General features: G+C 38.7%; 1 protein-coding gene across 1 annotated transcript; it reads left to right on the top strand.

Moving 5' to 3' along the window:
• Positions 1-351: 351 nt before the first annotated feature.
• On the top strand, positions 352-26,788 carry GIPC2 (GIPC PDZ domain containing family member 2). The gene is made up of 6 exons (XM_062003707.1): positions 352-708; positions 8,046-8,231; positions 11,865-12,045; positions 16,042-16,151; positions 16,893-16,974; positions 25,337-26,788. Exons 1-6 carry the CDS (start codon positions 466-468, stop codon positions 25,489-25,491), a joined length of 957 nt encoding a protein of 318 aa, XP_061859691.1. The 5' UTR covers positions 352-465; the 3' UTR covers positions 25,492-26,788.
• Positions 26,789-26,844: the final 56 nt, after the last annotated feature.

The following is a 26,844-nucleotide window of genomic DNA, read 5'->3' on the forward strand; positions in this document are numbered from 1 at the left end:
CCAGGAAATGGACCATGCTGTTTAGTGTACTTGGTGCAGTCTAGTTCAAAGTGCCCTTGGCTTCAGGAAAAAAAAAACACCTGAAATCCTTCCTAAGCAGTATCATGGGCAGGAAGGATTATTTATTTATATTAACAGATTCTCTCCCAAGTTTCTGTTCCTATACTTTTAGGCCGGGGGGGGGGGGGGGGGCAGTGGGGACCCTGCTCTAGCGGAGGCTGTAGGGGCAGAGACAGTTCAGAGCTCCGGCCCCCTCCAGAACCCCTCGGGTAGGAGGAGGGGGCGGCCGCGGAGCCCCTGAGCCCGGCGCCTTCCAGCGGGAGCTCGGCGGGGCGGGGCGGGGCGGCCAGGCCCGAGCCTGGGCCTCACCTGGCGGCAGCATGGCTGCGCGGCGCCGGGCGGCGCCGGGGGCAGAGTCCGGCGCGAGCAGGCGGCGGCTGCAGGAGCCCGTTACAAGCGTGGAAGATGCCGCTGGGGCTGAGAAGCAAGAAGAAGGGCAAGTCTAAGGAGACCTCCAAGCTGGTGGAGAGCGAGGCGGCGGCTCCGGCCCCGGCTCCCGCGGCCCCAGCGCCGGTCGCCAGCGCGTCGCGGCTGCAGTTCCATACGCAGCTGGCGCACGGTAGCCCCACGGGCCGCGTGGAGGGCTTCGGCAGCGCCCGTGAGCTCTACGCGAAGATCGCCGAGGCTTTCCGCATCGACCCCGCCGAGGTAGGGCTCGCCGGGGGCCACGGGGTCCGCGCCGGGAGCTGCCCCGCGCCGCGCCGCTGCGGGGCCCTGCCGGCCCCAGTGGGGCCTCGGAGGACGCAGAAGGGAGGCGGCGGCATTTCTGCGCTCAAACTGCCCTGGGCGTTCTTGTGCACGGTCTTGTGGACGTGGGTGTTTGTCTTAAAAAAAAAATAAAACAATTGCTGTTTCTAAATCATTGCCATGTGGGAAACGATGTAAGTGCTTTCACATGGAAAATCAATGGTCCTTTTAACTGAAACATCTCTAGTGCCTTGGTTAACCTGTTGCCGGCCCATTGTTCAACACAACTCATAAGCACAGGGTCCAACCAGTTGTATTGTAGTTGAGTGGAGTGATTATTTTCAGTGCAGGAATTATTGACTGTAGTGATTCTTTCTGTTTTTAAAAAAAAAAGAAATTGATGGGTCCATGAAAGTAAATACTCTGGATGAAGGCAATTGGGGGAGGGGGGGGGTTACAAATGCTTTAAATCTGACTGCATTTTAAAATTATATCTGAATGGGATATCTGGGAAGTTTTCTCCTTTGACAGGTAGTTACTTTTAAAAGGCTCACTGTTTTGAGCAAGGTTATTTAAATCTGTAACAGGAGGGGTTTTTTTAAATCCTGCTGCCTTTTTGATCTTTTTTTTTTTGTTTTCTGGGCCAAGTTTAAAACATTTGTTTGGATAATGATTCATATGTGTTTGTAAATGCATTGTTTTATCTTGGTTAAAAGGTAGTAGCCATATCAAGTTCTTCCTATGGTGTTCTATGAACCTTAACCTCTGAGTGGCAAATTGAAACAGAGTGCTAGCATTTCATTATGCTTGCATGTGGCTGTACAGCTTTACTTTCATATTTGTAGCAGGATCTTTTAAGTTGCTAAAGATTAATACTACAGACTTTGTTATGAGTTTACTGCTAGGCCTGACCCAGCAGCATTTCAAACCATAAATTGGGAAGAAAAGTGGCAGTAACAGTGAATACATATTAACCAGTCACTGTTGCGTTAAGTAATTAAGAAGTACCAGTACCATTCCCAGCCAATGCACCTAAGTCCCGTACCTTCCCAGCTGCTTTTTGACCTTCTGCTTCAGTTTTCTTTCTGTATTGAGCTGCTGTTCCACTTTTGTTCGGTTCCAGCTCCAGTTACATCTTTTACTCTAAAGTTCTCATAATTGCCAGATTATCTATTTTAGTTTTCTTTCTTTCACTGTTGAACTTTTGTTACTCATCTTTTGGCTCTTCCAAGTTGACGAAGAACAGTGAATTATTGATGGAGACACCAAACTTATTACTCAAGAAATTCAGTTTGCTTTAAGAAACTAAGTTGTATGAAATGAAAACAGCTGTCACCAGTGCCTGGTGTAAAGGTGGCATAGCAGAGTGAAGAACCTGAATTGGAGAGTCTTGCAACAAAATTTTGTATGGACAAGACAAAATAGGAAAAATGAGTGAATAGCAAGAGATACCATGAAATGTGAATTTATTAGCAACCAATAAGCTTGCTGGAAGTAATGAAAGACTAGATATTTTGAATAGTATCATCTAGTTATTAAAGCTGAATTTGGACAGACAATCTGGTGTAAAGAATAATGCTGGAAGCTACACCTCATCAAACTGAAAGACACTGAAGTACTCAAATGCCATTTGTAAGTATTACCTGTCTAGGAAAGTTTCTGTGACCTAGCTGTGCTAAAGGCTATGGGCAGTGTGATACCTCAATGCCTTTGGAAACAGGCACTATCACAGAGATCTGCCCTGTAGTGACTGAGGTGGAAAATAGGAGGAGGGAGGGAAGGTTGAGAGGAAATACTCAATGTAGAGAGCATTTGGATAGCTGTGGCAGAAGTTAATACATTTAATATGATATGTGAGTTTACTGCAGTGTAGGCAAGGGTATGAATTCTTCGATAAGTTCCTGCTGAAGTTATACTTGTAAGCTGTCACTTCTTCTTTTGACTCCACATGGTTACAGCTCTTCATTTCCTCTTTGTATCACAGCTCACAGGACCAGCTGAGTTTAGCTTCTGCTGGAGAATCCTTTTCAGGATCTGTGATTGACTGCCAACAATAACAGAGAAGAAGCTTGTATAAAACACAGTATTTGTTGGACAGACACTGTCAAAAATTTCTATGCAGACCTGGGTCATGAGTAGGACAGAATAGAGACAGAACAAGACAAGTATAGCCTCTTCTACTCCTGTGATGTTTACTAGGTATCTATGGAGGAATGAGCCATAATAGCAGCTTTCTGAGGCTTTTCCTGTATTCATATTTTCTTGTCTAGGTTATTTTATTCTTCATCCATCTTCCTAGGTGAGAATATATTTTGATTATCCCTTGTGAACCTGACATTGACCTGCATTACTGCCTACTTCTGTGACTTTTACCATGACCAGCATTTCTTCTTTTCCTGGTCCAACATGAATATTCTTTCCACAGGAAGAGAAGCAAAGATGGCTTCTAGCAATGGGTTGCCTGTATCATTAGTATGAGTCCTCTTTGAGGTAGAGTGCATTGTTCTTGACTTCTAACTTTTCTTAAACAGGATTTCAACACACAGAAACACAGAGCTAAGAAAAATAAACAGGTGCCATTTTTAACTAAAACACAAGCCATACACACTTGCATAAATAATGTAAATGTCTCCTCTATTTTTTCTATAGAGGATGAAGTAGGAAAAGTAATGAGGAAAAGTACTTTAAAAGGTCCATTAAAAGGTCTTGTCCTTTTAGAATTGCTACTCCACTGTGACTAATGGGAAATGTAGCAGGGAATGATATGTTGTCTGTTAAAGTGAAAGTATTAAGTGCAGCTTGTATGGTAAATAAATGAGCACTGACCAAAGGACAATGTGGGTCTGTTAAAGCATTTGGTGGTGGTGTGCTCCTGTGAAAGCACATGGTAGGGCTTTAAGGCATTCAAAGTAGCTAATCAGGCACTGGGAACATTGATATTAAAGTCCAACTGTAGCAGGACTATTTCTTGATTAGGTGAGAAGGGAATGGTAAACCACAGAAGCTATATGGACTTTCAGTTTGTGTACTCATAACGTGCATAATGTGATTATTTTGTTTGCTTTGGAAGGTGAAGTATGATGAAGCTGATGAGATTAAGTTGAATGCTCAGTGGGTGTGTCTGTCAAAAGCCCATAGAGGTTGAGGTTTCTTTCACAGCGGAGGGAATTTGCTTCGTAAGGGAAATACAGGAAAAGGGAGACCTTCCTGGTAGCACCAAGAGCAGAAATGCAACTCCCTCTGCCTCTTCCCAGTAACAAGAATTCAGCTGCTGAGCTTATGTCTGGGTGGCTGTTCCACAGGCCTTGTGTCCTCATGCCGAACAGTTAAGTATACTGTGAGGCTGTGCCATGTTAAATGTCATGCAAGTATTTGATTTAAACCTGTCCAATTTAATCTGTTAAAAGAATACTGAAAAATAAGCCACTGCTGAAACTTAGGCATCTGAACAAAAATGACCTTATAGCAAGAAAAAATATCTGAAGTATTTTAGGCTAGAGAAAAGAGTCAGCTTGTGACGTCCTCATTCTCAGCACCATAATGTTTGAAGTTTTAGAATATATGCTTATCTATGGAAACAAATAGTTCACAGTCTTGCCTACAGATTGAAGACTTAAATGAGCAAACAACACTCCCTACAAACCACCTCCTCCCAGCCCTATGGCAACAATTGTTTGCTTTCTATTCCCCTAAGCAGTGCTTAAATGTCATGCCTATATTGCTTGTGGTTGTTGAGGTGTTAATAATCTGTTTTTCAAATAGTTTTAAGCTGGATGGAAGAATTTAGGCTGTACTTTGGCTATGTGTTTAAAAAAAAAAAAAACCACAACAAACCACTGAATGCTTATTTTATAGAATTTTGAATTTATTTAGGGAGGCAAGGTTACATAACTGATAGAGTACCAAAAGCTCCCTAGAACTTGGAGGACTTGGTTGGTCATCCTGTTGCTGCAGCTACTCAAAGCTCCCACATTTTCCTCAGAGATAATATAGGTGACTAAGGTACCTGGAAAATGTGTCAGTGATTCCCTGATACAATGACATCTGTGTATATAGGGAAATATGTCAGTGGGTGTTACATCTTATTCAGAAGCAGAATTCCAGTTTCCCCACCTCCGAAACAGAGAAAGTGATTATACTCCCCTCTGCAAAGTTATCTGAGATCTACTGCTTTTAAAAGCACTTCTAATAGCTTTTGAGTATGTTGTCTGTCAGTCAACTCATATTTGAGTTCTTCTCAAGGTGTAATTAATGGTACTGCATATAAACTTTAAATAACACATAGTGTAACTCTCTTTTTCTTATCTAATACAGTTTCTTTATATAATATGCAAAGTAACCCTGTTTTTATTGTAACCCTGGTTAATATAGTCTGTCTCTGTTGAAAATACTAAGACAGGGAGGAATCTGTTAGTAATCTTATCTGACAAATCTATTTTATAAGGTTTTACATAAGACCCCTGTCCCTGACACCTAAATGGAATTTCCTTGTTTTGTGTGCAGTACAAGGAAGGACGTATCATGATACTTCATGACTGATGTAACAGTAATGATTTATAAAATCTTGCTAAAGTGGGCGTGAAATATCACAGTATTGGTATGCTTAGTTAACGATCAAATGCATATGAAGGCTGAGAGTAAGAAGAGAGAGAAAAGAACCAATGAAAATGGCACATTGAATTTTTTTCTTACTTCCTTTCTGGCTAAGAAAATTGCTGTTCAAAATATTTGAAACTTTGACTGAATGGAAGGTGTACTATAGTAGCTGTTGTTTAAATATTTAAGTATATACTGGTTACCTATATTAAACATATAAAATCTATGTATTTTTTTTTTTAATTGGCAGGTCTCATCATGTACAAATAAAACTGCACTGTAACTGATAGATCATGTAACTGTATATTATCCTGGGTAGATACATCTTTAGTACATTACTCTTTCCATATATCTGTTCTGAGAAAAAACAGTTGTTCGTTAAAGAGGATGAAGAATGATTTAAGTTTTATTTTTGACTGACTGATGCTCTCTCAGCTTTGTGGTTAGCACAGAACTGACTCACAGAAAATTCTGCAGACTTATAGGCTGTAGTAGGAATGTCATCCAGATGAAGGTCTAAAAAGAGAAACTCTGGATCGAGTTTCTAAATATCACATTTCTGCACTGTTGCCAATGTTATCTATTCAAAGGTGTGACAGTGGTTGCTAGATGATTTTGTTTGTTTGACAAGGTTAGATGAAGGATACTAATGTTTAAAATGCACACATATTGCTTGTTTATTGGAAGAACAAGAACTGAGTTGCTTTGATAAACTAGCCGGGTTATTACATAGATTGAGAGAGATCTGAAAATGTGTATGTGAGCTTTATGTAAAAACTGTCAGTTAAAGGTCTGCTGTTAGGACTCTCATTGTTAAAGTAAGGCATTAAATTGCAGGGGATGTTTGGATTATGTGAGATAGACAATTAGCCTTTGAAGTGGGGCCGTTTGGGTTTTGGGTTTTTGGTGTTGCTTTTTGTTTGTTTTAGTCAATAACTAAACAAGACCCCCTTCATCAAGAACCACCATCTCACTACTAACCTTAGGTTTTTTAAAACCAGCTCCCCCTAGTTATATAATCTAACTTCTAGAAAGCTTTAGAAATATAAATGGTCTCTGTGAAATATATTAGGAAAAGTACTTGCCCCTCCTTTGACCTGTAATAGAATTTAATAGGTTGGGGGTCTCAATAGGCTATGGGCCCAGATTTGTGCCTGGGTTTTGGGGCAAAAGGCCTGACCTGTCAATCCCCAGGAACTGCTACTGAAGAGATAGCAAAGATGAAGGACAGAGAGACATCCTGCTGCTGTTTTTCTCCAGTGCTAGGCTGGCTTCCCACTGTGTGCTTCTTTTCATGTGTTGTCATTGTTTTTCCACTTCCTAATTTGGAGCTAGTAACTCCAAACAGTGGTACTGCAAGTAACAGTTACAGAGCTGGTAACAGTGGACTGCAAGGGGGTCCAAGGTATCCTCTGAAGGAAAATAGTGTCCAGCAGATACAAGCAGGGGTAGAAAAGTATCTGGTTTTAGCTCTTGTCCTCTGAGAGCCATGTGGGTATTGCTGACAGCAGAGCCTTTGCCTGATGTTTTTCAGCTGTGGCTTTGTCACCTACACTGGGGGGCTAAATGAGGTGGCAGGCCTCCTCTTCCCTTGCTTCCAGTTGCATGTGAAAGATGGTCTTTAGATGTGCTCTTTGCCTCAGTGAAGTAGATTTTAGGGATTCTCCAAGTTTCTCTCTTGAAGCGCAGAGTTCCTGTATTTTGGCTGCTGCCCTCTGCTCTCCGGTGCTGCCCAGGAGGGAGGCTGTTAGGAGCCTCTTAGCCCTCTCTTCTTACCAACTCCAGCTTGGAAAGGTATCCTTATTCTGACTGTGAGGAGCAACATTGTATTTGTGTTTTTCTGTACTCAAAGACTAGAAACCCAAAGCCTACCTGGGCTGGCCAGGCCTCTGTGCAAAAATGTCATCTCTGTCCCAGAGCAATACAGCTGGCTTAGTTTCATCCTGCTTATGCCCAGGACAATAAATGTCCCTATTAAAGAGCCACTAGCATAAATGTAGGGAGATAAAGCATACCCAGTGCTGAAAGGGAATCCCTCAGAAAGGCTTAACCAGTTGGCTTTTTTATTCAAGCCTTGCTTTTGCTAACCTGGAACAGAGATGACTTATGCTGGAGGAAGGGTAGGAAACTTAGCAAACCCACTGGAGACAACGTGCTCTGAGATAATGGGGGAACACATGGAGCAATATAAAACATTTCATGTGCTCACGACCTTTTTGTTTTGGTAAGCTCTCTTTTTTTTTTTTTCCCATGAAACTGCTTTCAAGCAGTTATGTTTTAAAGCAGTCCCTAGTCATGTTTGAATTCTGTGTAACGAAGTGAGTGAATGATGAAGCAAAAGATGGTGATGTCTCTTCAGTTTGCTCACTCTGACCTGTGGAACAAGCTGTTCTGCTCTAGCTCAAGATGTCTGTGTCAGGGTTGGTGTGCTCAGCTAGGCTGTGAGAGGCTGCTCACACATATATGTCTCTCTCCTTTGCTCCCTGCCAGGTTGTATCTGCAGAGTTTGAGCCATTGATGCTTTCTGTGATATGCGTGGATGGAGACTGTTACCTCTCCTCAGACAGCTGGAGGAGAGTTATGATCATTTCAGCTATGGATCTGTCAGAGAGGCCAAAACTATGCTCTCCCTTTATTTTCCCATCAAGCTCACCAAACCTAATACACCGTTAAAGATAATGTGTTTGCTTTCCTCTGCACAGATCATGTTTTGCACTTTGAACACTCATAAGGCTGATATGGACAAGCTCCTGGGTGCACAAATTGGCCTTGAAGACTTCATATTTGCTCACGTGAAAGGACAACGAAAACAAGTGGAAATTCTTAAAACTGATGATGTGCTTGGGCTTACCATTACAGACAATGGAACTGGCTGTGCATTTATAAAGGTAAATGTAATTACCAGTAAAAGACTTTGTTCCATAGATGCTTCAGTTAAGATAAGAGGTTAATTTTTGGTTTAATAATCCTTTAAAACTATAAAAATATTTTATTATCATATATATAGTAAATAAAAAATAAAGTTGCTTTTCTTTAGGTATATAATTCAAAAGTAGTTCAGCTATTTCTGTACTGCATGTCTTTCAAAATCAGTTCATTTATTCATTGCTTCTGTAATGTGCATCAGCTTTACAATGTGACCATTGTATTTTCTGACCTACCCTGAGGTAGTAGGTCCTAGATACTGCTTGCATCTACCCCCTCATTTTTTAAGTGATTTTTTTGATGTCATTGATTAGATCCTCATTGAACTTGTCATTCATGTGATAATGAGATTGTGTTCTTTTAGTCTTTATAACTGCTCACAGGGCAGAAGCGTTTGTGCTTCATAAGAATAGGTGCAAGTACATTGCTTTTTCAGCTTTCCAATATTGTTGCCTTAGGTAAGTAGGGTGAATTAATGGATACTAAGGATAAGGATTAACATGATTTATCACAATTAATTGAGTAACAGCTATAGACAATAGCATTTACAATATATTAATCATAATTTCATTCTTCCTTGTCTTCTATGTGACCTGCAGATACTATGTTTTGAAACAAGTAGAGGATGAGGAAATAATGCTACTCTTCTTGCTAGGCTAGGTATTAGAACACATTTCCTGCCATTTTTAGATGCTTTGTTGTAATCTACTCTAATTATCCATTATTAGCAAGGCATTGGCAGTTATCTTAGATTACTACTGTCCCAATTGCTGTTCTCATTGTTATTGTAAACGGAGCTTCTTGTCTGGAGAGATTGTATTCTCTATTCATTCTTTAGCTACCATGGATATAAAACAAGGTCTGGTTTAGAATTAGATTTGCTTGTTTTTGTAGAAAAATGTGATTGAGATAACTCTTGAGAAAGTTGAGATGCAGTGGAGGTTTCTGTAAATGTTTGTGCAAAATCGTAGCCTCATGTTTATAGACCCAACTCTGAAGTTCTAGTGGTAGCCACCATGCATCCTATAATATTCAGTCACGCTGCTGCTTATGTGTCATGATAAAGGAAGGCATTGAAAGCAGTGCTTCAGTGATTAAAGCTTATGTGTGCGGAGTGCTGCTCTCTCTCTGCTTGGTTGGTAATGTGGAGAGAGAGTGAGAGAACAACCATCACCCAGACTGCTGTGTAGTTGGAGCAGACTGAAAAACCTTCACCGCGTTTGCAAGACAAGCTGTAATTTTCAGTGAATTGTATAAAACTTGTCTGAACAAACATATCATTGTCCTTGTACTGGTCTACTAATAGGCAATGTAATGAAAATGGTACAGTTTTCATGGGAATGTGTCAGTTTCTAGGAGCTTACTTTGTTTCTGTTGCATATTTAGCCAATAGAATCACAGAATGCCCCCCCCCCCCCCCCCTTCCTGCAGGAGCAGGTTCACCTAGATCAAGTCGCATAGCAACATGTCCAGATGGGTCTTGAAGACCTCCAAGGAAGGAGACTTCACAATCCCTCTGAGCATATAGAGTTTTTAGAACAGCATAGAAAATACACGTGCAGAAGTAGAAGTGGCATCTTTTTTATACTTGATTGTCTAGGTAGACAACTTAGCAGAGAATGCTTGTAACGTTTGATAAAATTATTTTGGTTGATATATTTACTTTCTTGAAAAAATTGTTACTCTATTCCATTATTAATTAACAATTACTATTAAATTTACCTATCTATGGGTTGCTGAAAGCTGTTATGGGCTGTAGTAAGTGTATTGTGTTTTGAGTAACAGAACGTTTTCTGAGTTTTCAAACCTGACACACTGAGCTGCAGGTTCTTTTCCTATGAAATCTAATGTTATTTTGCCTTACTAAGAGCAAAACCTAGTGTAATTCTGCTTTCACAAATTTGTTTTCTGAGTACATGGCCAGATGGGAAAGATGTATTATGGAGTCAAATTAGTAATTCAAAGAACAACAGTAGAACTTGAAGCATGATGGACTGTTGTGGAAGGAGAGATTATAAAATGGGATGGTGCAATTAATTTTAGGCATTGCATAGGAAATATATTTCCTAGCTTCCAAATGAACTGTGGAGCACTTGAAAAACAGGCATATCAATTGCATCTTAATTACTGTGACAATATAGCTTGACTGTCTCTGGTCAGTTAACTTGGAGTTATGATAAAAACTAAGTCATATGAAAAAAATGATATGACATAGTTAACATAGCCAGTGAATATTACTCAGTTTTCGTGTTAGGATCCAAGTAAAGAAGAAAAGCTAAATGAAAATGCATTCAACATGTAAATTAAACATTAATTGGAGTCTGGTGGGCATGCTTTTGAATCCTGGTACCTGGTAGCAGAAATGCAATTGGGACCTGGCTTCTGGTGTGTACGATACCACCCTCTTGATTCACCGTGAGGCTTCTTTTTGGTTTTAATCTAGGTTAAAGAAAGACGTTCCTGAAAGAGTTAAACTCAGCCTGAAGCTAAAAAATGTTGCAGTATATTATGGGCCACTGAGCACTATCACACTTCCCACTGTCTCTCTCAGATGAAGGCACATATGTGGGCTCTGACATGCACACATAAACAAGAAGCAGGTTTCTGAGATAGTTATGCAGCTAGGCTAGGTGTTATAATAGTAGGTGGTAATATGTTTATCTCACCGTTATTTCACTCAAAGTTAGCCTGAACAACATCAGTCTTTATTTAAAAGTATGTTATTCAGGAAGACAATTGTTAGAATGAAATTTGTACCTCTACAAAATACAAGACATTCTACTATATCCTAGCTTTTCTGTGAAATAGCCATAGGATAATGGCTTACATAGGCACATGATAAACAAATGAGACAGCATATAGCAACAGTGAACAGAATCACTGAATTTTTTAAGTGTCCTTTAATTAACTTAGTAATAGGTATCTTTTAAAGATTTCTTTCACACTTTTAAAATTCCACTTCACAAAAGGGTAAAAACTTGTGTTACATTATATAACCTTTAGATCATTCTTATTTGTATTCCATTAGGTGGCATTTAGAAGAATTTCTTATAGTTATTTCAGAGAAAATACTTTTAACATGCAACTGTATAGCTTCGTGAGGAAAATGGTAGAAGTTTTGTCAATATAGATGGGTTTTATTAAGATTAGCCCTTTATAGTAATGTCATTTTTTAGTGTCACACACTTTATGTCCCTGGACCATACTTGAAACAGGCTTTGTTCTTACGCTTGTCAAGCTACTAAATCAAAATAAAACCCCAAAACTCAAAGAAACATCCACATTACTGACGTGTTTGGGTTCATTTTTAAAGCACAAAAATATTAGCTTATTCAGAAGCCTTAGCTTCTAGAGTATCACTGCATTCTTTTTTTTTTCCCTTGATGATTTTATATTCATTGCTTATTAAAATACTTTGTTTGAAAAATAATGTATTCCAAAATATGTTTTATGAAAATCTTACAGACAAAACACACAGCTGGTATAATAAGCTCACTGGTATTGATGTTAACTGATATTCTTGAAACTCTGTGATGTCACCTATTTACCTTTTCAAGAAATTATTCCAATTCTTCTTTTTATTTTTTAAACACTAGCGAATCAAAGAAGGCAGCCTTATGGACCAAACCAAAGTGGTCTGCGTGGGTGATCACATAGAGACTATAAATGGAAAAAATGTGTCAAGTTGTCGGCATTATGAAGTTGCCAAAATGCTGAAAGATCTGGAGAAAGATCAGATGTTTAAGCTGGAGTTGATAGAGCCTATGAAAGCATTTGGTGAGTGACCTGACTGTCTGCTTTATTCACTGGATATTGAGAACCTAATATTGCATTGCATTGAAAATTTATTTTCAGATTGCAGCCAAGTGTTCACCCAAGTTAATATAATGACTACAAGGAAGTATATTTGTGTTTATTTTTCTTTGAGTTTATTTTCTTCCATCTTGCTTTCTCCAGCAATCATCTTAATATGGTCTGCTTCAGCGTGAGTCTCAGCTGCTTTATTCCTTTGCCACTACATGATAATGCAAAATCAGTACAGGAATTGTTTAATACATACAGTTTTAAATCATGGGTCACTTCACTAATGTGCTGATCCTCAAACTACTTCTTTTCCTCTATTGATAATAATCACCTGTTCACCTGTGTGTCAGATTTTTCCATTTCTGTACCCTTTACTGGATACTGTGCTCTCTAATGCAGAAGGATGCTGCAGAAAAAAACTGTCTGGGATTCCCTTGAGCACCTCCTTTGCTGCATGCCTATCTACTCTCAGTCTCCCCATCTTTTTCTATGGCTCTCTAATCTTACAGCAGGTATGCTTAGAATTGGAAGAAAGCAGTATGGCAAAGCTCTGTACCTACCGCTTGCATGCTATGAGAAAGTAACATAAGAGGAACCCATATCTAATGCTAATTCTTACTTATATTAATTTAATAAATGTGGCAAACAAACAGAAGTAGGTTTATCTCAGGGAGTTTTAGTTTATATTCTCACAATTTTTTGTATCCCCCTTGAACAATGTAGCATTTTTCTATAATAAAAAGTCAAAGTATTGCTAAATTAAGATGTGTGAGTCTCTGTGCATATCTGTACTAATAGCAAGTTAAAAAATCACCATCTTCACCACTGCAGCAAAAGTTTGAAATGATTTTTTTTCAAATATTTTTTTTACCTGTTAGTAGTTTAGAACTGCTGTCATACACCAGTCTTGACACTTGGTGTCAGAATAGCAGCAGAAATTGAAAATGAGAGAAATTTCAAGATTTCTCCTGTGAAGAATGAGGGTTATGAGTTAATCTCTAATGTGTTTGAGTATAAGCTGATACTCCTGTTAAGTAAATATAGATTTTATACATTGTGTGTAATACATTACAAGTAGTATTACTCATATATAGTATTGCAATTAGTAATATGAGAATACCTTTTTAATACGAATCTATAACTTGTATTCTTACATGTTAACTGAAGTGTCGATCTGCTTGAGGGCAAGGGAGCTCTACAGATAGATCTAGATAGGCTGGATTGCTGGGCAAAGGCTAATTCCATGAGTTTCAATAAGGCCAAGTGCCAGATCCTGCACTTGGGCCACAACAACCCCCAGCAGTGCTACAGGCTTGGGGAGGAGTGGCTGGAAAGCTGCCAGGCAAAGAGGGACCTGGGAGTACTGATTGACAGCAGCTGAACATAAGCCAGCAGCGTGCCCAGGTAGCAAAGGCCGCCAATAGCATCCTGGACTGTATCAGGAACAGTGTTGTCTTTATCAGTGTTGTCAGCAAGCCTGTATCAGTTTTGTCAGCAGGAGCAGGGAGGTGATCATTCCCCTGTACTTGGCCTTGGTGAGGCTGCACCTCAAATACTGTGTCTGGTTTTGGGCCCCTCCCTACAAGAATGACATTGAGGTGCTGGAGAGGAGCCAGAGGCGGGATACCAAGCTAGGAAAGGATTTGGAGTATGTCATGTATCATATGAGGAATGGCTGAGAGATCTGGGACTGTTTAGCCAGGAGAAGAGAAGGCTCAGGGGAGACTTATCGCTGTCTACAACTACCTGAAGGAAGTTGCAGTGAGGAGGAGTTTCTTTACTGAAAGGACTGTCAGGCATTGGAACAAGCTGCCCTGGGAGATACTGGAGTCACTGTCCCTGGAAGTGTTTAAGAGATGATTGGATCTTGCACTTAGGTATATGGTCTAGTGGTTGATAGGACAAAGGCTGGACTCTTAATGATGATCTTAAAGGTCTCTTCCAGGTGAAATGATTCTATGGTTCTATAATTTGTAAAGACTAGATTAAATCAGCATTGGATTGATGACTTCAGTTATTTTTTAATAGTAATTAGTTTAGTTGAGTGATTAAGGTACCTTTTGGTCTGTGATGTAGCGAAGAAAACCTGCTAATTCTGTGGCAATACCTTTTACCTGACATCAAATGAAGAGGCAATCAGACCTTTTGGTCAGATGCACATTATTTTGTACTATACAGAAATTAATTTACAAGTTGCAGTGCCCAGTAGATTAGAATATCCTGCCTCTAGCCTTAGATGCAGTTAGGCTTTAGGCACAAATTGATTCAAGATAGTGTTTAAGCTCCACTGAGAGTAGCCCCAGAGGGGATTGACTAATGAGTCCCAGATCCTGCTGGACATGAAGGTACTGAATTCCTGTTAGTTAGAACATGAGTTTGTGAGGGTATAGAAATAAGAGACAATGTTTTGTATGAAATTACTAACTTTTCCTTCCTCTCAGCGTAAGGTGAAATCAATGTAATTTACTGGTTGGATATGTTTCCACTATGTGCACACAGGCTGCCTCAGCTACTCTAGGCAAGGCTTGTAGCACAGAATTAAAGACTTGTCTGAATAAGACTGAGCCTTACCAATCACAAGCTGTCCCTCTATGAGTTGGTGAAAAAATAATAGAAACAAAATATAAGTTTAACTTATATGAATATGAAAAACTAGTTTCTGTGGTGGCCAGAAGTCTTTGATCTGAAGTATTGCAAATAAAGAGTATGTCAAATCATGAGTTTTAAGGTGCTAATGGTGACAGAACTGGAAAAATATGCAAGTTTTGACAGGAATTACTGTTTGAACAGGTCTAGCAGAAATTATGACAATCTTAAGGATATTTGAAACTGTCCTTGAAGCAATAAAAGGATTAAGGAAAAGTGTTGATCTGAATTACATATTTAAGAGACTGAGATATATCCTTTTGTTAAAATAAATGCAATTAAAATTTATTTTTCAAGATTTGCTCATCAGAATAATCTGGATTTTTGAATACTTACACAAGAATGATGAGTTGGAATCTACCTTGGCAAAATTAATTCAGCATGTTGAAGTCTTGCCTTCAAGGAGAGCTCATTAGAAAGGCTGAGTGTTAAGGGGAGGAAAAATTTGTTAGAGAAAACAGCACGGTTAAAAAGAGTTCTGCAAAGATCTCCTGTCTTCTAGCACTTTCCAGGTTTACTGACATGGGAGTTACATTGTTATTAGATTAAAGTACTTCCACTCTTGAATGTAAAATTGTGTCCTAGAACAAGAAAGCAGAATCTTAAATGATTGCAGTTTCCTTTACTATCTGGGATGCCATTACCCAAGATTAAACAAGGAAAGCTGAATTCAGGTAAAGAAAAACTTTGGGTAAACCTACGTATTCTTGGTAGGGTTTTATCAGATGTGAAATCGTGACCTCACTGAAACCACTGGAAAAAACTCCTGCAGATCTTCTTAGGGACAGTTCACCTATGTGATTGCTAGTAATCAAATTGTTAGCTCAGCTCATTGTTCCCTTCATGACCTGATCAGCAATAGTGTTTGTGCCATTGCATCAGTGAAAGATAGAAATGTTGCAGTGCTAAACCTGCTACACAGTCTGCCTGTAAAGACCAGGGTAAATTGTCATTTGGCTGATGACTTCAGCAGTTATGTAATAATAAGTAAGAAATACTTTTCTGTAGAATAGGGAAATAAAATTATACCAAGTGTATATGTGAGGTTGAGTGCAGTACGCCTGCATAGATATATTGGCCAGTAGAAGTCCTAGCTTCAGTGCAGTCAAGCAGATATCAAAAGTTTGAAGACAAGAAATAGTCAGCAAAGCTATACTTAGAATGCAGCTAATTTATGATTAAATGTTTACATTCATCTAGATCTTTATTAGAATAAAAAGTGAAGGTAAAGAAACAGCCAAAGCAGATACATCATGTTCTGACACACCATGTACTTAGTTTTGTTTGATTTTTTTCTTTTTTTTCTTGTTATTTCATCTTAAGAAAAACTGGAACCAAGGTCTAAAGGTGGAACTCTGCCAGAGGCTAAAATCTCCAGAGGGAGAGAAACACTTCGTCTGAGAACCAAAGGCCCTGCTACTGTGGAGGAAATGGTATGGTTATCTTGGGGCTTTTCAATAGCTTAAGAATCTAGCACCCGATTTATTCTTCCCCAAGGTCGATAAGGTAAAGTAGCTAGGAAAAATCTGGATGTTACAAAGCTTGTGGGACTTAAGAAGAAAACTGCCTTCTGCAGAAAGAATTGCTTATATAAAGGTGAAGACTAGCAGGGGTAGAATGAGGCTGAGAAAGATGGAAACAGAGAGCCTATATTTAGATGCCATTCAGTACGTGGCTGAATTTAGAGTCGATTAGACCAAGGAGTGTTGAAAAGTCGGAAGGGGGAGAAAAAAAGTGGGGATGAGTTTAAGGAGTTTGTTCTGTTTCAGTCACTGCAAAGTGTATTGAGTTGGTATAAAGATTGTTGTTAGGAGGGGCTAATAACATACATTGACATGAATATGTGAAAAAACAGGGTTAGGGTTTTGAAGAAGTGCTATTTGTTCTGAGTTCCTCTAAAGATGATGAGGATTGGCTGAAGATATGTGCTGTCAGGAGATGCAAGGCCCCTGTTTAGTCTGAATGTGAGAACTGTGTGGCTTGACATTAGGAGGAAGGCTCAGGTTTGAGAGAAGAAGGAAAGAGGGTGCAATAAAGTGTTTTGCTTGTAGATTTTGTGAGTCTAGGTGGCTAGGATGGGAGTAAGGATAATCAGTGATGGATTTCCGGTTATTTTGAAATTTGCATATATATAATCATAGTTTTCGTTTTTTCCTCCCTTTGTTTCCACAAAGCCAAATGAAGTTGAAGAAAAAGCAATTAAAAAAGTGGATGAACTTCTTGAAATATACATGGGAATAAGAGATATTGAATTAGGTGAGTTTTTAACAGATATATTACTGCCAGATAAAGTAACTTCTCATTTTCTTTGGTGTAAAATTTATTGAGGACTTTAGCTTCTGGATGTAAGCAAAACAAAATTTGTCCATCCTGCAGTCTCAAAAACTTGCTTGTATTTCTACAAAAGTGTGCATGATAAAAATAATCTCTCATTACAAGCCTTATGACATAATTAATTAATCCTATATTCCTGCACAGTTTCTATATATACACACTATTACATGAGTTATGTAGTTGTTTGCCATTAACTTGTCATCACTGTGTTCTTTCTGGCCTATGTTTTTCTAGTGGAGCTTGTGTGTACCAGATTTAAGGTTAAAGATAATCATGTCTATATGCTCTATTGCTCTTCTGCCCCTTGGCTTAAGCACATCAATGTTGATGCCTAAAGTTTGAATCTGAGATCTTCATCAGTGAAAGGGCAACTATTTAGCAAGGGAACTGGCAGAGTAATTGGCACAAATGTATCATATTCTCTAAAGCTTGTGTTCTGAAGAACATGGGAAGTTTTCCAGAATATTTGCTAGCTATCACAATCATCAATCTACAATGAAAGAAACCATTTTACCTCAGTGCCTTAAAACTTCAATTTCTTAAAACTGCACCAGACTTGTCCTTGCAGCTGTTAATCTCAGAACAACTGAATAGGAACTTCCATTTGTATGTGTGGAAGCTGTAGTCTAGCTGAGTAAGAAGTGCTACTGTGCCAGCTGTAGCTGGCATAGTCCTCCTGATCTTGTACAATTCCTAATACTGAGACAAAGAGAAAGATATCTGTTGTTATGGTAATATCTAAAAATTCAGCCAAGAATGAGGAAAGGATAAGCTAAATGGAAAGAGATCTTGAAAAGAAAACTTTTATGAGGGAAGTGGATGAGGCAAAGCAAAAGGGAAAAGAAGTCTGTCATGAAGCTGTAAGAGCAAAGCAAGTGGGTTGGACAGGCAGCAGTTAGCACAGAGGAATGAGAACAACAGGAGATTGTCTTGAATAGCCAGAAGTCCTTTGTTGGCTGCTCACACCCACAAGCATCTGATTAACAGCTTCCACTAGTTTTCTCACAGGAAAAAATGTAGGTAAAGTATTATTTGTTCCTCAGCCTAAAGAAGAGGTGGGCTTCTTTACATAAAAGAGTGGAGCTGCCCAAAATTAGTGAATCCTGTTTTCTAGGTAATATGTAAACTTTCAAATTCCTAGACAACTAAAAATTCTGTTCCCATCGACTTGAATGTGTGATTTCCCTGCAATGTAATATGCTTCCAGGAATCCTGTGTAGTGTTAACGCTCTGTTTAGGTTGGGGAGGATCCCATGTCCTGTTGCTCTGCTGTAGCCTCTGACATTGGGTCTGTCTCTGGCAGAGGCTTCAAAGTTCCAAGTCTCATGCTAACTGTCACTCTGGGAGCTGTTTTTCTCCTTCAGCTGTTGCAATCCCAGCCCAAGACAGGCTTCTGGTGTCTCTTGTCCTTGCAGGTTACCTCCAAGGTACCCCAGGCTCCTGGCCCTACAGGAGTAAGAGGCTTGTTTTGGTGTCTATAGCCCAGGATGCTGAGATCATAGAAGGGTTAGGGTTGAAAGACATCTTAAAGATGATCCAGTTCCAGCGCCCCCTGCCATGGGCAGGGACACCTTCCACCAGGACAGGTTGTTCCAAGCACCATCCAAGCTGGCCTGGAACACTTCAGGGATGGGGCATCCACAGCCTCTCTGGGCAACCTATTCCAGTGCCTTACCACTCTCACTTTGAGATCCTAGGCTAGAGCATGATTTCTTGCAATGTTGAAGTATGCTATAGAATCATTTTGGTTGGAAAAGACCTTTAAGATCATTTAATCCAACCACTATGCCCTGCTCTGTGCCACAGAAGTAAATTCCCATGGGAATTGGGTGTTCTCCGTGTTTTTGACTCTCGGTACCATAATGAGGTGGCTCTTGGGCAGTAGACTGAGTTCAGCTTTCAGCACATACGGCTGAGCAACTGGTAGAATTTTTTCCCAGAAACTCCTTGATTTATTCCCCCTGCCCCCCCGGCCCCCCCAACATATAATGTTCTTCATCTTTCAGTATGTAGTTTGGAAACTTTCAAAGAATGCCTTAAAAGAATACCCAAAGAAGGCAAAAGTCTTTGTCCTCAGAGATACTCTTCTTTTTTTTTTTTTCGCCCCAGCCTGGTTGTTGCCCTTCACTTCTTCCTTCTCTTCTTCCTTAAAAGACAGTGAAACAAAGAGAAACTGTCAGGAATCAAAGACTACAAGGTTCACATAGCTTTAGTTTGCAGCTTTGAAGCCATTCCTAAAGTTCAAACCTTAGAAGTTAAGGGTCAACAGTGATGCCTAAAAAAGAGAAGTCTTCTTGTTTTTAAATAATTAAACAGTTCTAGGACTGTAGAAAAAGAGAGCTAATCACCTGTCACAAATCTGTTCAATTAACACATGTCAGTTTTTCATGTACTGGATGTGATCAGTCACCCATGAAAATGAAATATGAGGAAAGGATGCATTCAGAGAATGCCAATCACCACTCAGCTAGAAATTTCACTCATTACTCAAGCCAGATTAGTTGAAAATGCAAGTCATCACAATGCGACATCCGACAAGTGATTAAGATCTCAATCATTGCTCAATCCCATGCAGTTCTGTTTGTCAGAAGCTTTGGATGTCAGTTAATATTGCTCTTTCATCTCCATTAAAATGACACTTCCATGGTGTGATTGAATTCTAAAGCAATGCCCCAGTTTTAAGCCAGAAGTTAGAAAGAAAGGAAAGAAAAAATAATGTAAAATTACAGACAGAATTAAAGATGAGATAAAGCCCTTAATTTTTGCATAGTTAAGTATCTTGACAGTTTCAAGAATGGTTGACTTAATATACACACAAATCCCTAAGTTAGAACAAAATGCTTTGAAATTATTTAATGGAAATGCGTGCAATTTTTCTTGTTTGGCACAGTAATGCTGTTGAGATTTACATACCTGCCTTTTCAATGCACTTTTACCCTTTTTACCTCTTTATTTTACAGAAAACTAAATCTGCAGAAGGGACATTTGACTCTGTAAATGTGTTCCGTGGCCATTTTATAGGCATGTTAGAAACTGAGCCAAAGCTTGACTTCAGCCTTCTTTAAAACATAAGTGGAGAGATAATTCAGGTTATTTTAAGTCCTGTCAGTGCTTTCTGGTGAAGGAACATGATCAATTGATTAATGGGAACAACTCAAAAAGCAGCGTCAGTTAAAAATACTGGTGACCTTTTTTTTTAACATCAATGTGGCTTGAGTTGTTATGGACTGTATTTAATCCCAAAGGTTCTGTGTAGGAGGAAGCAATTTCGTTCTATTTTTATGCTTTTGGGTTATTCCTTTTTCTTGTTCCTTATAAAATTGTCAGACATTACATATGTTTACATGTTATTAATGTCTGTTTAAAAACATTGCAGATCTAATTCTCTGCTTTATTTTTTACACTAGCTGTATAGTCAAAATGTCCTAACAGGTTTAAACTTTTGTCACCCAAGCTTCTTCTCTGGACTCACTAATTGAAATGAGAAAAAACTGATAGAAGTTTTAAATCTTGAAATGCTTTGAGTAAAGTTGTGTTCTCCCTGAATGTGATGTTTTCTACTTAGTCTGTCACCAGACTTCCTTTCCGAAAGGATTTTATCGTGTACACTTGTGTTGGTTTTGTCTCAGGTAGTTAATGTTCTTCATAGTAGCTGGTATGGGCCTATGTCTTGGATTTGTCCTGAAAATGCTGTTGGTAATGTAGGCATATTTTCATTATTGCTGAGCAGTGCGTACCCAGAGTCAAGGCCTTTTCTGCTTCTCACCCCACCCATCAGCGAGTGGGCTGAGGGGTGCACAAGAGATTGGGAGGGGTCATAGATGGGACAACTGAGCCCAGCTGGCACAAGCGATATCCAGACCATATGGTCTAATGCTCAGCATAGAAAGTTGGGGAAAGAAGAAGAAAAGGGTGGGACATTTGGAATGATGACATCTTCCAAGTAACTGTTAGGTGTGATGGAGCCCTGGAGAGATGGCTGACTATCTGTCTGCCAATGGAAAGTGGTGAATGAATTCCTTGGTTTTGCTTTAGTTGCATGCATGGCTCTTGCTTTGCCTATTAAACTATCTTGATCTCAACCCACAAGTTTCTCACTTCTACCCTTCCAGTTCTCTCCCCCATCCTACTGGGGGGAGAGTGAGTGGCTGTGTGGGGCTTAGTTGCTGACTGAGGTTAAACCACCACAGCACTCCAGGGTATATTATTTATGGCTCTTCATTTACTCTGAGAGAATAATGAGAGTTTTATGAAAAAGGCTAAGTTAGCAACTCTGGTTAAACAGGAAAACTCTCCATGTCAAGAATTATTACTTAATAAAAAGAAACAAGAAGAAAGGATATATCCAGTCTTTCTTTGAGTGCCATAACTGACAATGTTTAAAATAAAACTAAAATTAATTTGTGTTAAACACTGGAAACTGCAATGGTGCATTTTAATTTTATGTAACAAACTGAATGTGACTTTTAGCTCTAATTTAAAGTGTCAGGCCATAATAATTGTTACCTTTTGATGCAAGCAAAGCTTATGATCATATCACAGCAAAATAAATATTGACATTTTTGTTAAGACATCTGAAAAAGTTTCTTTAGAAGTTATGGGACAGGATATGGTAGCAAAACCACTGTGTAAAGTAGATAATAACAGTGGCAGGCGGATCGTAGGTTTCACAGCTTGGGCCGAATGTGTCTGCCGAAAGTGAAAACAAGGATTTTGTGAAAGAAAGATCTTTGAAGTTATTTTAGAAGGACTAGATTTGAATTATTTAAAATATTAAAAAATACTCTGTTGGAATAAAATTCCTGTACTTACTGTGCAACTATTACAAGGAGTGGGGGAGAGGGAAGTCTGGCCAGGGAGGGAAAGGAATATGGAAGTAAGGGTACATACAATCGGCGATGGAGAAGGCTGATCAGTTTTAGTGTTTTTATATGTAATAAACTAGGGAGACATTCCTCTGCATCTGTGGTACCACAGATCAGGCGGGATGGCCTGCGCCTTGCTTTAGGTAATACAGCCCTGCTGACAGTAGAGGTCAGCACCGAGCTATCGAAAACGGACATCCCAGCAGCGACCGTCCTGCAGCTTTCCACAGAAATGTGTTTCGTTAAATCAGGTGAATCTGGCAAGGGCATTGTGCTCTAATAAATGTAGTGCGTTAGATGTGCCCTGGTAGTGCCGATTACACTTACTCAATACAAATGAAAACACTTTCTTGAGGCAGCTGCTTTTTTATGGCGGTGACATTCTGACTCCTGCTTGACAGGGATGACAGTTGTCTTGATTCTCCTAGTGCATTTTGCTTTCAAGTTTGGAAAATCTGTAATAAACTGTTTTAAGGTTCTATTTCATATTTTGGGAAGCTCAGTCTTTGAAGAAAATGTGTCTGAAGTAGCATTTTCTGTTAATGACAGAGTTGTTTACTCTATAATTCTGAGGTTTCATCTGGGGCAATTGGACTGTAATATAATGTTTGTGTTGTCTTGTTTTATCACTGCTGTGTCACGTGGCTCTTTCATGTATTTTGACCAATTTCTCTTAAAACTGGCTATGTTCCTTGCTCTCCCTCTTTCTACTTGAATACGGATCTAAATCCTCACTCTGATCATGGCAACTTTTTTTTTAATCTTGAGTAACTATATCTAGACATGTTTGTTCTTGTGTCACTTTGCACAGCTCTTGTCCCTCCAGCGCTCTCCTGGTGTCTATATAATTTCATGTCCTGTTTTGTTTCCAGAAATCTATGAAGTTAAAGTTACACCCTACACCTCATTACCTCCGGGATTACTCCTCTGTATCTTATGCCATGATGTCAGGGGGTAATGGCTTGATGTTGATAGAACTGTCTCAGTCATAGCAGTTTCTTGGTCAGGATTTGTATAAAGTTTCCTTGGACTGCTTTGTGTACTTTGGCACACTGTAGTTCTGCTTGAAGCCTCACGTCTGAACACAGTTAAAACCAAAACGTCAGATTTCTTCAGAATTGCTGTTGCTGACGTCTGCAATGTGGAGTATGGCTCAAGTTTGCTCACAGCTTGTTGCAAGTTTGCGTAACAGCAAACATTGTTTTTCAGAAGTTCATAGCTGTCAATAAATGTGAGCTGAGTTCCAGGTCAACAAAATAGTATTAAATACATTGAACAAAACTTCAGAGTAGGGGAAGTTTATTTTCCTTTTTATCAGAGAGATGAAACAAATACAAAAGATTTTTTGGCGTGTTGCTAGAACATAGTGCATTCAGTAGATGGCAGACTGTCCCAGTGAAGATGGTATTCTGTTCAGAACTTCCATCCCTTTCATAGGCACTGTAATATATGTTTTCCACTTGGACATCCCTCTGAGAAAAGGCTAGAAGCTATCAAATTCTTCAGTGTGACACTTGAATTATTATTATTTATGCTCATGAAAAAAGTGGTGGTACTTGATGTAGAGCAAAAGACAAAGGACATCTTGAAGTTTATGGCAGGTGTGCAAAGTAATCACAAAATGAAGCAGACTTTGAAGGTTTCTTCTGTTGTACAATACCATAATTTCTTGTGCATATGAACAGAGGCTGTGGAGCAGAGATACAACTGAGAAAATAAACTACATTCAGCTGTGCTCTTTGTGCTGAGTGTCTTAGAGTCTTCTATATCCCTCAAACCATGATAGCCTGCTGTCAGTAGTTTTCCTGACCTAGCTTAACCAGGAGAATCTCCTTCAGGAAGGTGCAGGTGTCTTGACTGAGAGAGGTTTGAACCTCACAGTTTCAATATGCTCTGATATCTCTGGTTTGCTAACATCCAGTGTTGATTGGAATAGACTTGTAATTTGTCATAGAATCTGAGAAATTGTGCAGTGGGATAAACACAGTAGCTAAGAACTGAGTCCTAAGCAGTGACTGCAGTGTAGCCATTTCCAAACTAAAGTCTGAAACTTGATGAATTCTGATATTTAGGTATTAAAAAAGAGAAAATGCTGGACAGAGTGGTTATACAAGATATCTCAGCTCTACCTGTGTTGTATGAGACCTCTGTGCTTTAACTTTCCTGGATACCAAGATGCTTCTTTTCTTTGGTGGCTTCAGTTTACTGTGCACAGAAGTAAGGCCTTTTCCTGGCTTTTGCATAATTTGAACCACCTGGCCAAAACTTCCAGAAATAACTTAGGGTTTAGGTTTTTTTTTTGCTTCCTGGTGGCATAAGCACAAACTTTCCCAATCTTGAAGGTGTTTTAAGTTAAAGATTTGCTTTACAGAGATGGAGGTAATAATAACTGAAGTAAATTCATGCTCTGAAATCAGTTGCTTTTTATTTTGGATGGTGTGGAAAAAAATATAGATCTCAGCAGAAGAGTAATGTGTCTCAGAATAAATACCTCAGTCTCTTTACTACCTGCAGATAGCTTTGGGGTTAAAAGAAAAAAAGATAAAGTTAATTAAAATTAAATAAAATTAAGCTGAAAAATTAAGCAAATCTGTTTGAGGTCATATTGTAGTTTCTTGAGAACATGCTGTCTTTCAGGCAGTTGCAAACATACCCAATGTCCAATACCCAACAAACCAAATTTTAATTTCCTTTGTAATTTACAGAACACATTAGTTGAGCCTAGTATTTGAATTGTTGTTTCCTAAAAGTAGGGTATTTAAGTGGTTTGTCTAGGCTCATTTATTATTACTCCTTTCAAAATGCAGGACACCCTCAGCATTTAAAACATTTAAACTCAAAAAACACGGGTTGTTGCTGGCAAACCCATACTAGCATTTATGTATTATATACAGGCTTTATGTTGTTTTCCATGTTCAAACCCTTTGCTACTTTAAACTCTGGCTTGTTGAGATCTTTTCCTTGTTGTTTAGAAGAGAAAAACATTTAGGTTTGTTTTTTGACAAACTCACTGAAGTTGGTGGTGAACTGGCATGGGATTTGCTACCACAGAAGAGTTATGCTTAACCTTATTTTTAGACCCATGCTTCATGTGCCTTCAGTAATGAGCACAGAATATAATTTAATAAGATTAAAATGAAGATTCACTGAAGTAGAAATTAAACTTTTGCCAGAAAAGCAAATGAATGCGTAAGAAGCACTCCATGTAAGCTGTCCTGTTTATCAGCACAGAATGTAGCTAGTGTGTGGGGATTTAAATACATAATTCCTAATGAATCCTAAATTCAGTAGGTAAGCATCACCTCTCCCTAAGGTGACCTTACCTAGTTTTGAAAATAGACTTTCAAAAGCTGTCTTGGCCATACATATAATGTAATTATCACAAAAGTGACAGCTAATTCGATTTTGTTTCTTTTTAGCTGCAACAATGGTGGAAGCTGGAAGAGACAAGAAAAACCCAGATGAATTTGCAGTGGCATTGGATGAAACTCTTGGAGACTTTGCATTTCCAGATGAGTTTGTCTTTGATGTATGGGGAGCAATAGGTGATGCTAAGCAAGGACGACTGGAGTGAGAATTGTACACCTTATGAATTTCTGTTTGAAAATACAAAATGATTTTCAAATGTATACATCAGAATTCCAATACTTTTATTGATATAAATTCAGGATGCTCTGTATAAGTGTTCTTATCGGAGACTTTCTTTTGCAAAGGAGGTTTTCCAGTAGAAATATGAAAATAAACCTAGAGTTCTGACAATTGCACGTTTAAAACAAACATTTAATTTACATGTAGAAATCACTGTGAGGAGTGTGTCAAAGAGATGTATTTATACAGACATTTAATGGAAATTTGGTATTTTTTACTGTACATACACTTTGATATTGATATTCTGAGGAGTCTTAGACATATGCAACAAAGAGTTTGGATTATTTGATCTCTTTTTTTTAGAAAGATTTATAAACTTGTTAAAAAAATACATAGCTACATGCTGCAGGTCCCTGATGTTCTGCTGTTCTTCTCTGTGGACAACCTGAAGCCTTAGGTTTTCCTACAATTTGGTCTGAGTGTAGTCTTTCCTGTAGACAGAGCTGGGAAGAAGCTACTCTTTCTGAAGAACCCGAATTCAGGAGAATAATATTCCTCTGAAACATGAGAACTAAGATATTTGAATGAAAAAGATTCTACTTTCATTGGAGTTATAGTACATGTTGTCTAGGAATTACTGAGATGAGTAAATAAAGTAGTGATTAAACCAGGAAGCTGCTGCTTTATTCAGATGCCATATTATTGCAATAGGAACAAAAAATGTTACTTTGGATTATTCTTCATGTATTTGGATAATATCTGTGATCTGTCACTGTAGACTGTGGTGTATGACTAAGTGCTTAATTGATCTTTGCAAAGATTATATGTGAAATGATTTGCTGAAATCCTATGGAGTTTCCCCTTTTGTCTGTTTTTTTTCAATGTGGTAACGTAGGAGAGACATTGAAAGTGTTCAAACCTGAAAGATATAATTAAGTTCACTAACAACCACAGTCTGGATGAAAACGCATGCCTAAACCCTGAAAAATATATTAAACTAAATTCAGATCTTAGGATTTCCAATTATACTGTACATAAACATTTATTTTAACTGATAGTACCTTACCAACAGGTCTCAGATTATTGAAAATGAAATTGAACAAGAATGTGGGGTCTGATCTGGGAAATTGTCATAGCTTTTTAGTATTTTTATATTTACTTAAGCATATTAAATAATAGGTATTACCGTTTTTTTCCTAAATTACTACCTTTTTCTGAGGGAAATGTCTTTCACTATCTTCCAGAGTTCTCTTTAAAATAAAGACTATGCCAATAATATTACACATCTGTGTCACTTGGGGTTTTTTTTGTCTAAAACCATGACACTTTGAAGTATCAT

The sequence above is a fragment of the Colius striatus genome, chromosome 10 (assembly GCF_028858725.1).
Source record: "Colius striatus isolate bColStr4 chromosome 10, bColStr4.1.hap1, whole genome shotgun sequence".
In the NCBI taxonomy this organism is placed as follows: domain Eukaryota; kingdom Metazoa; phylum Chordata; class Aves; order Coliiformes; family Coliidae; genus Colius; species Colius striatus.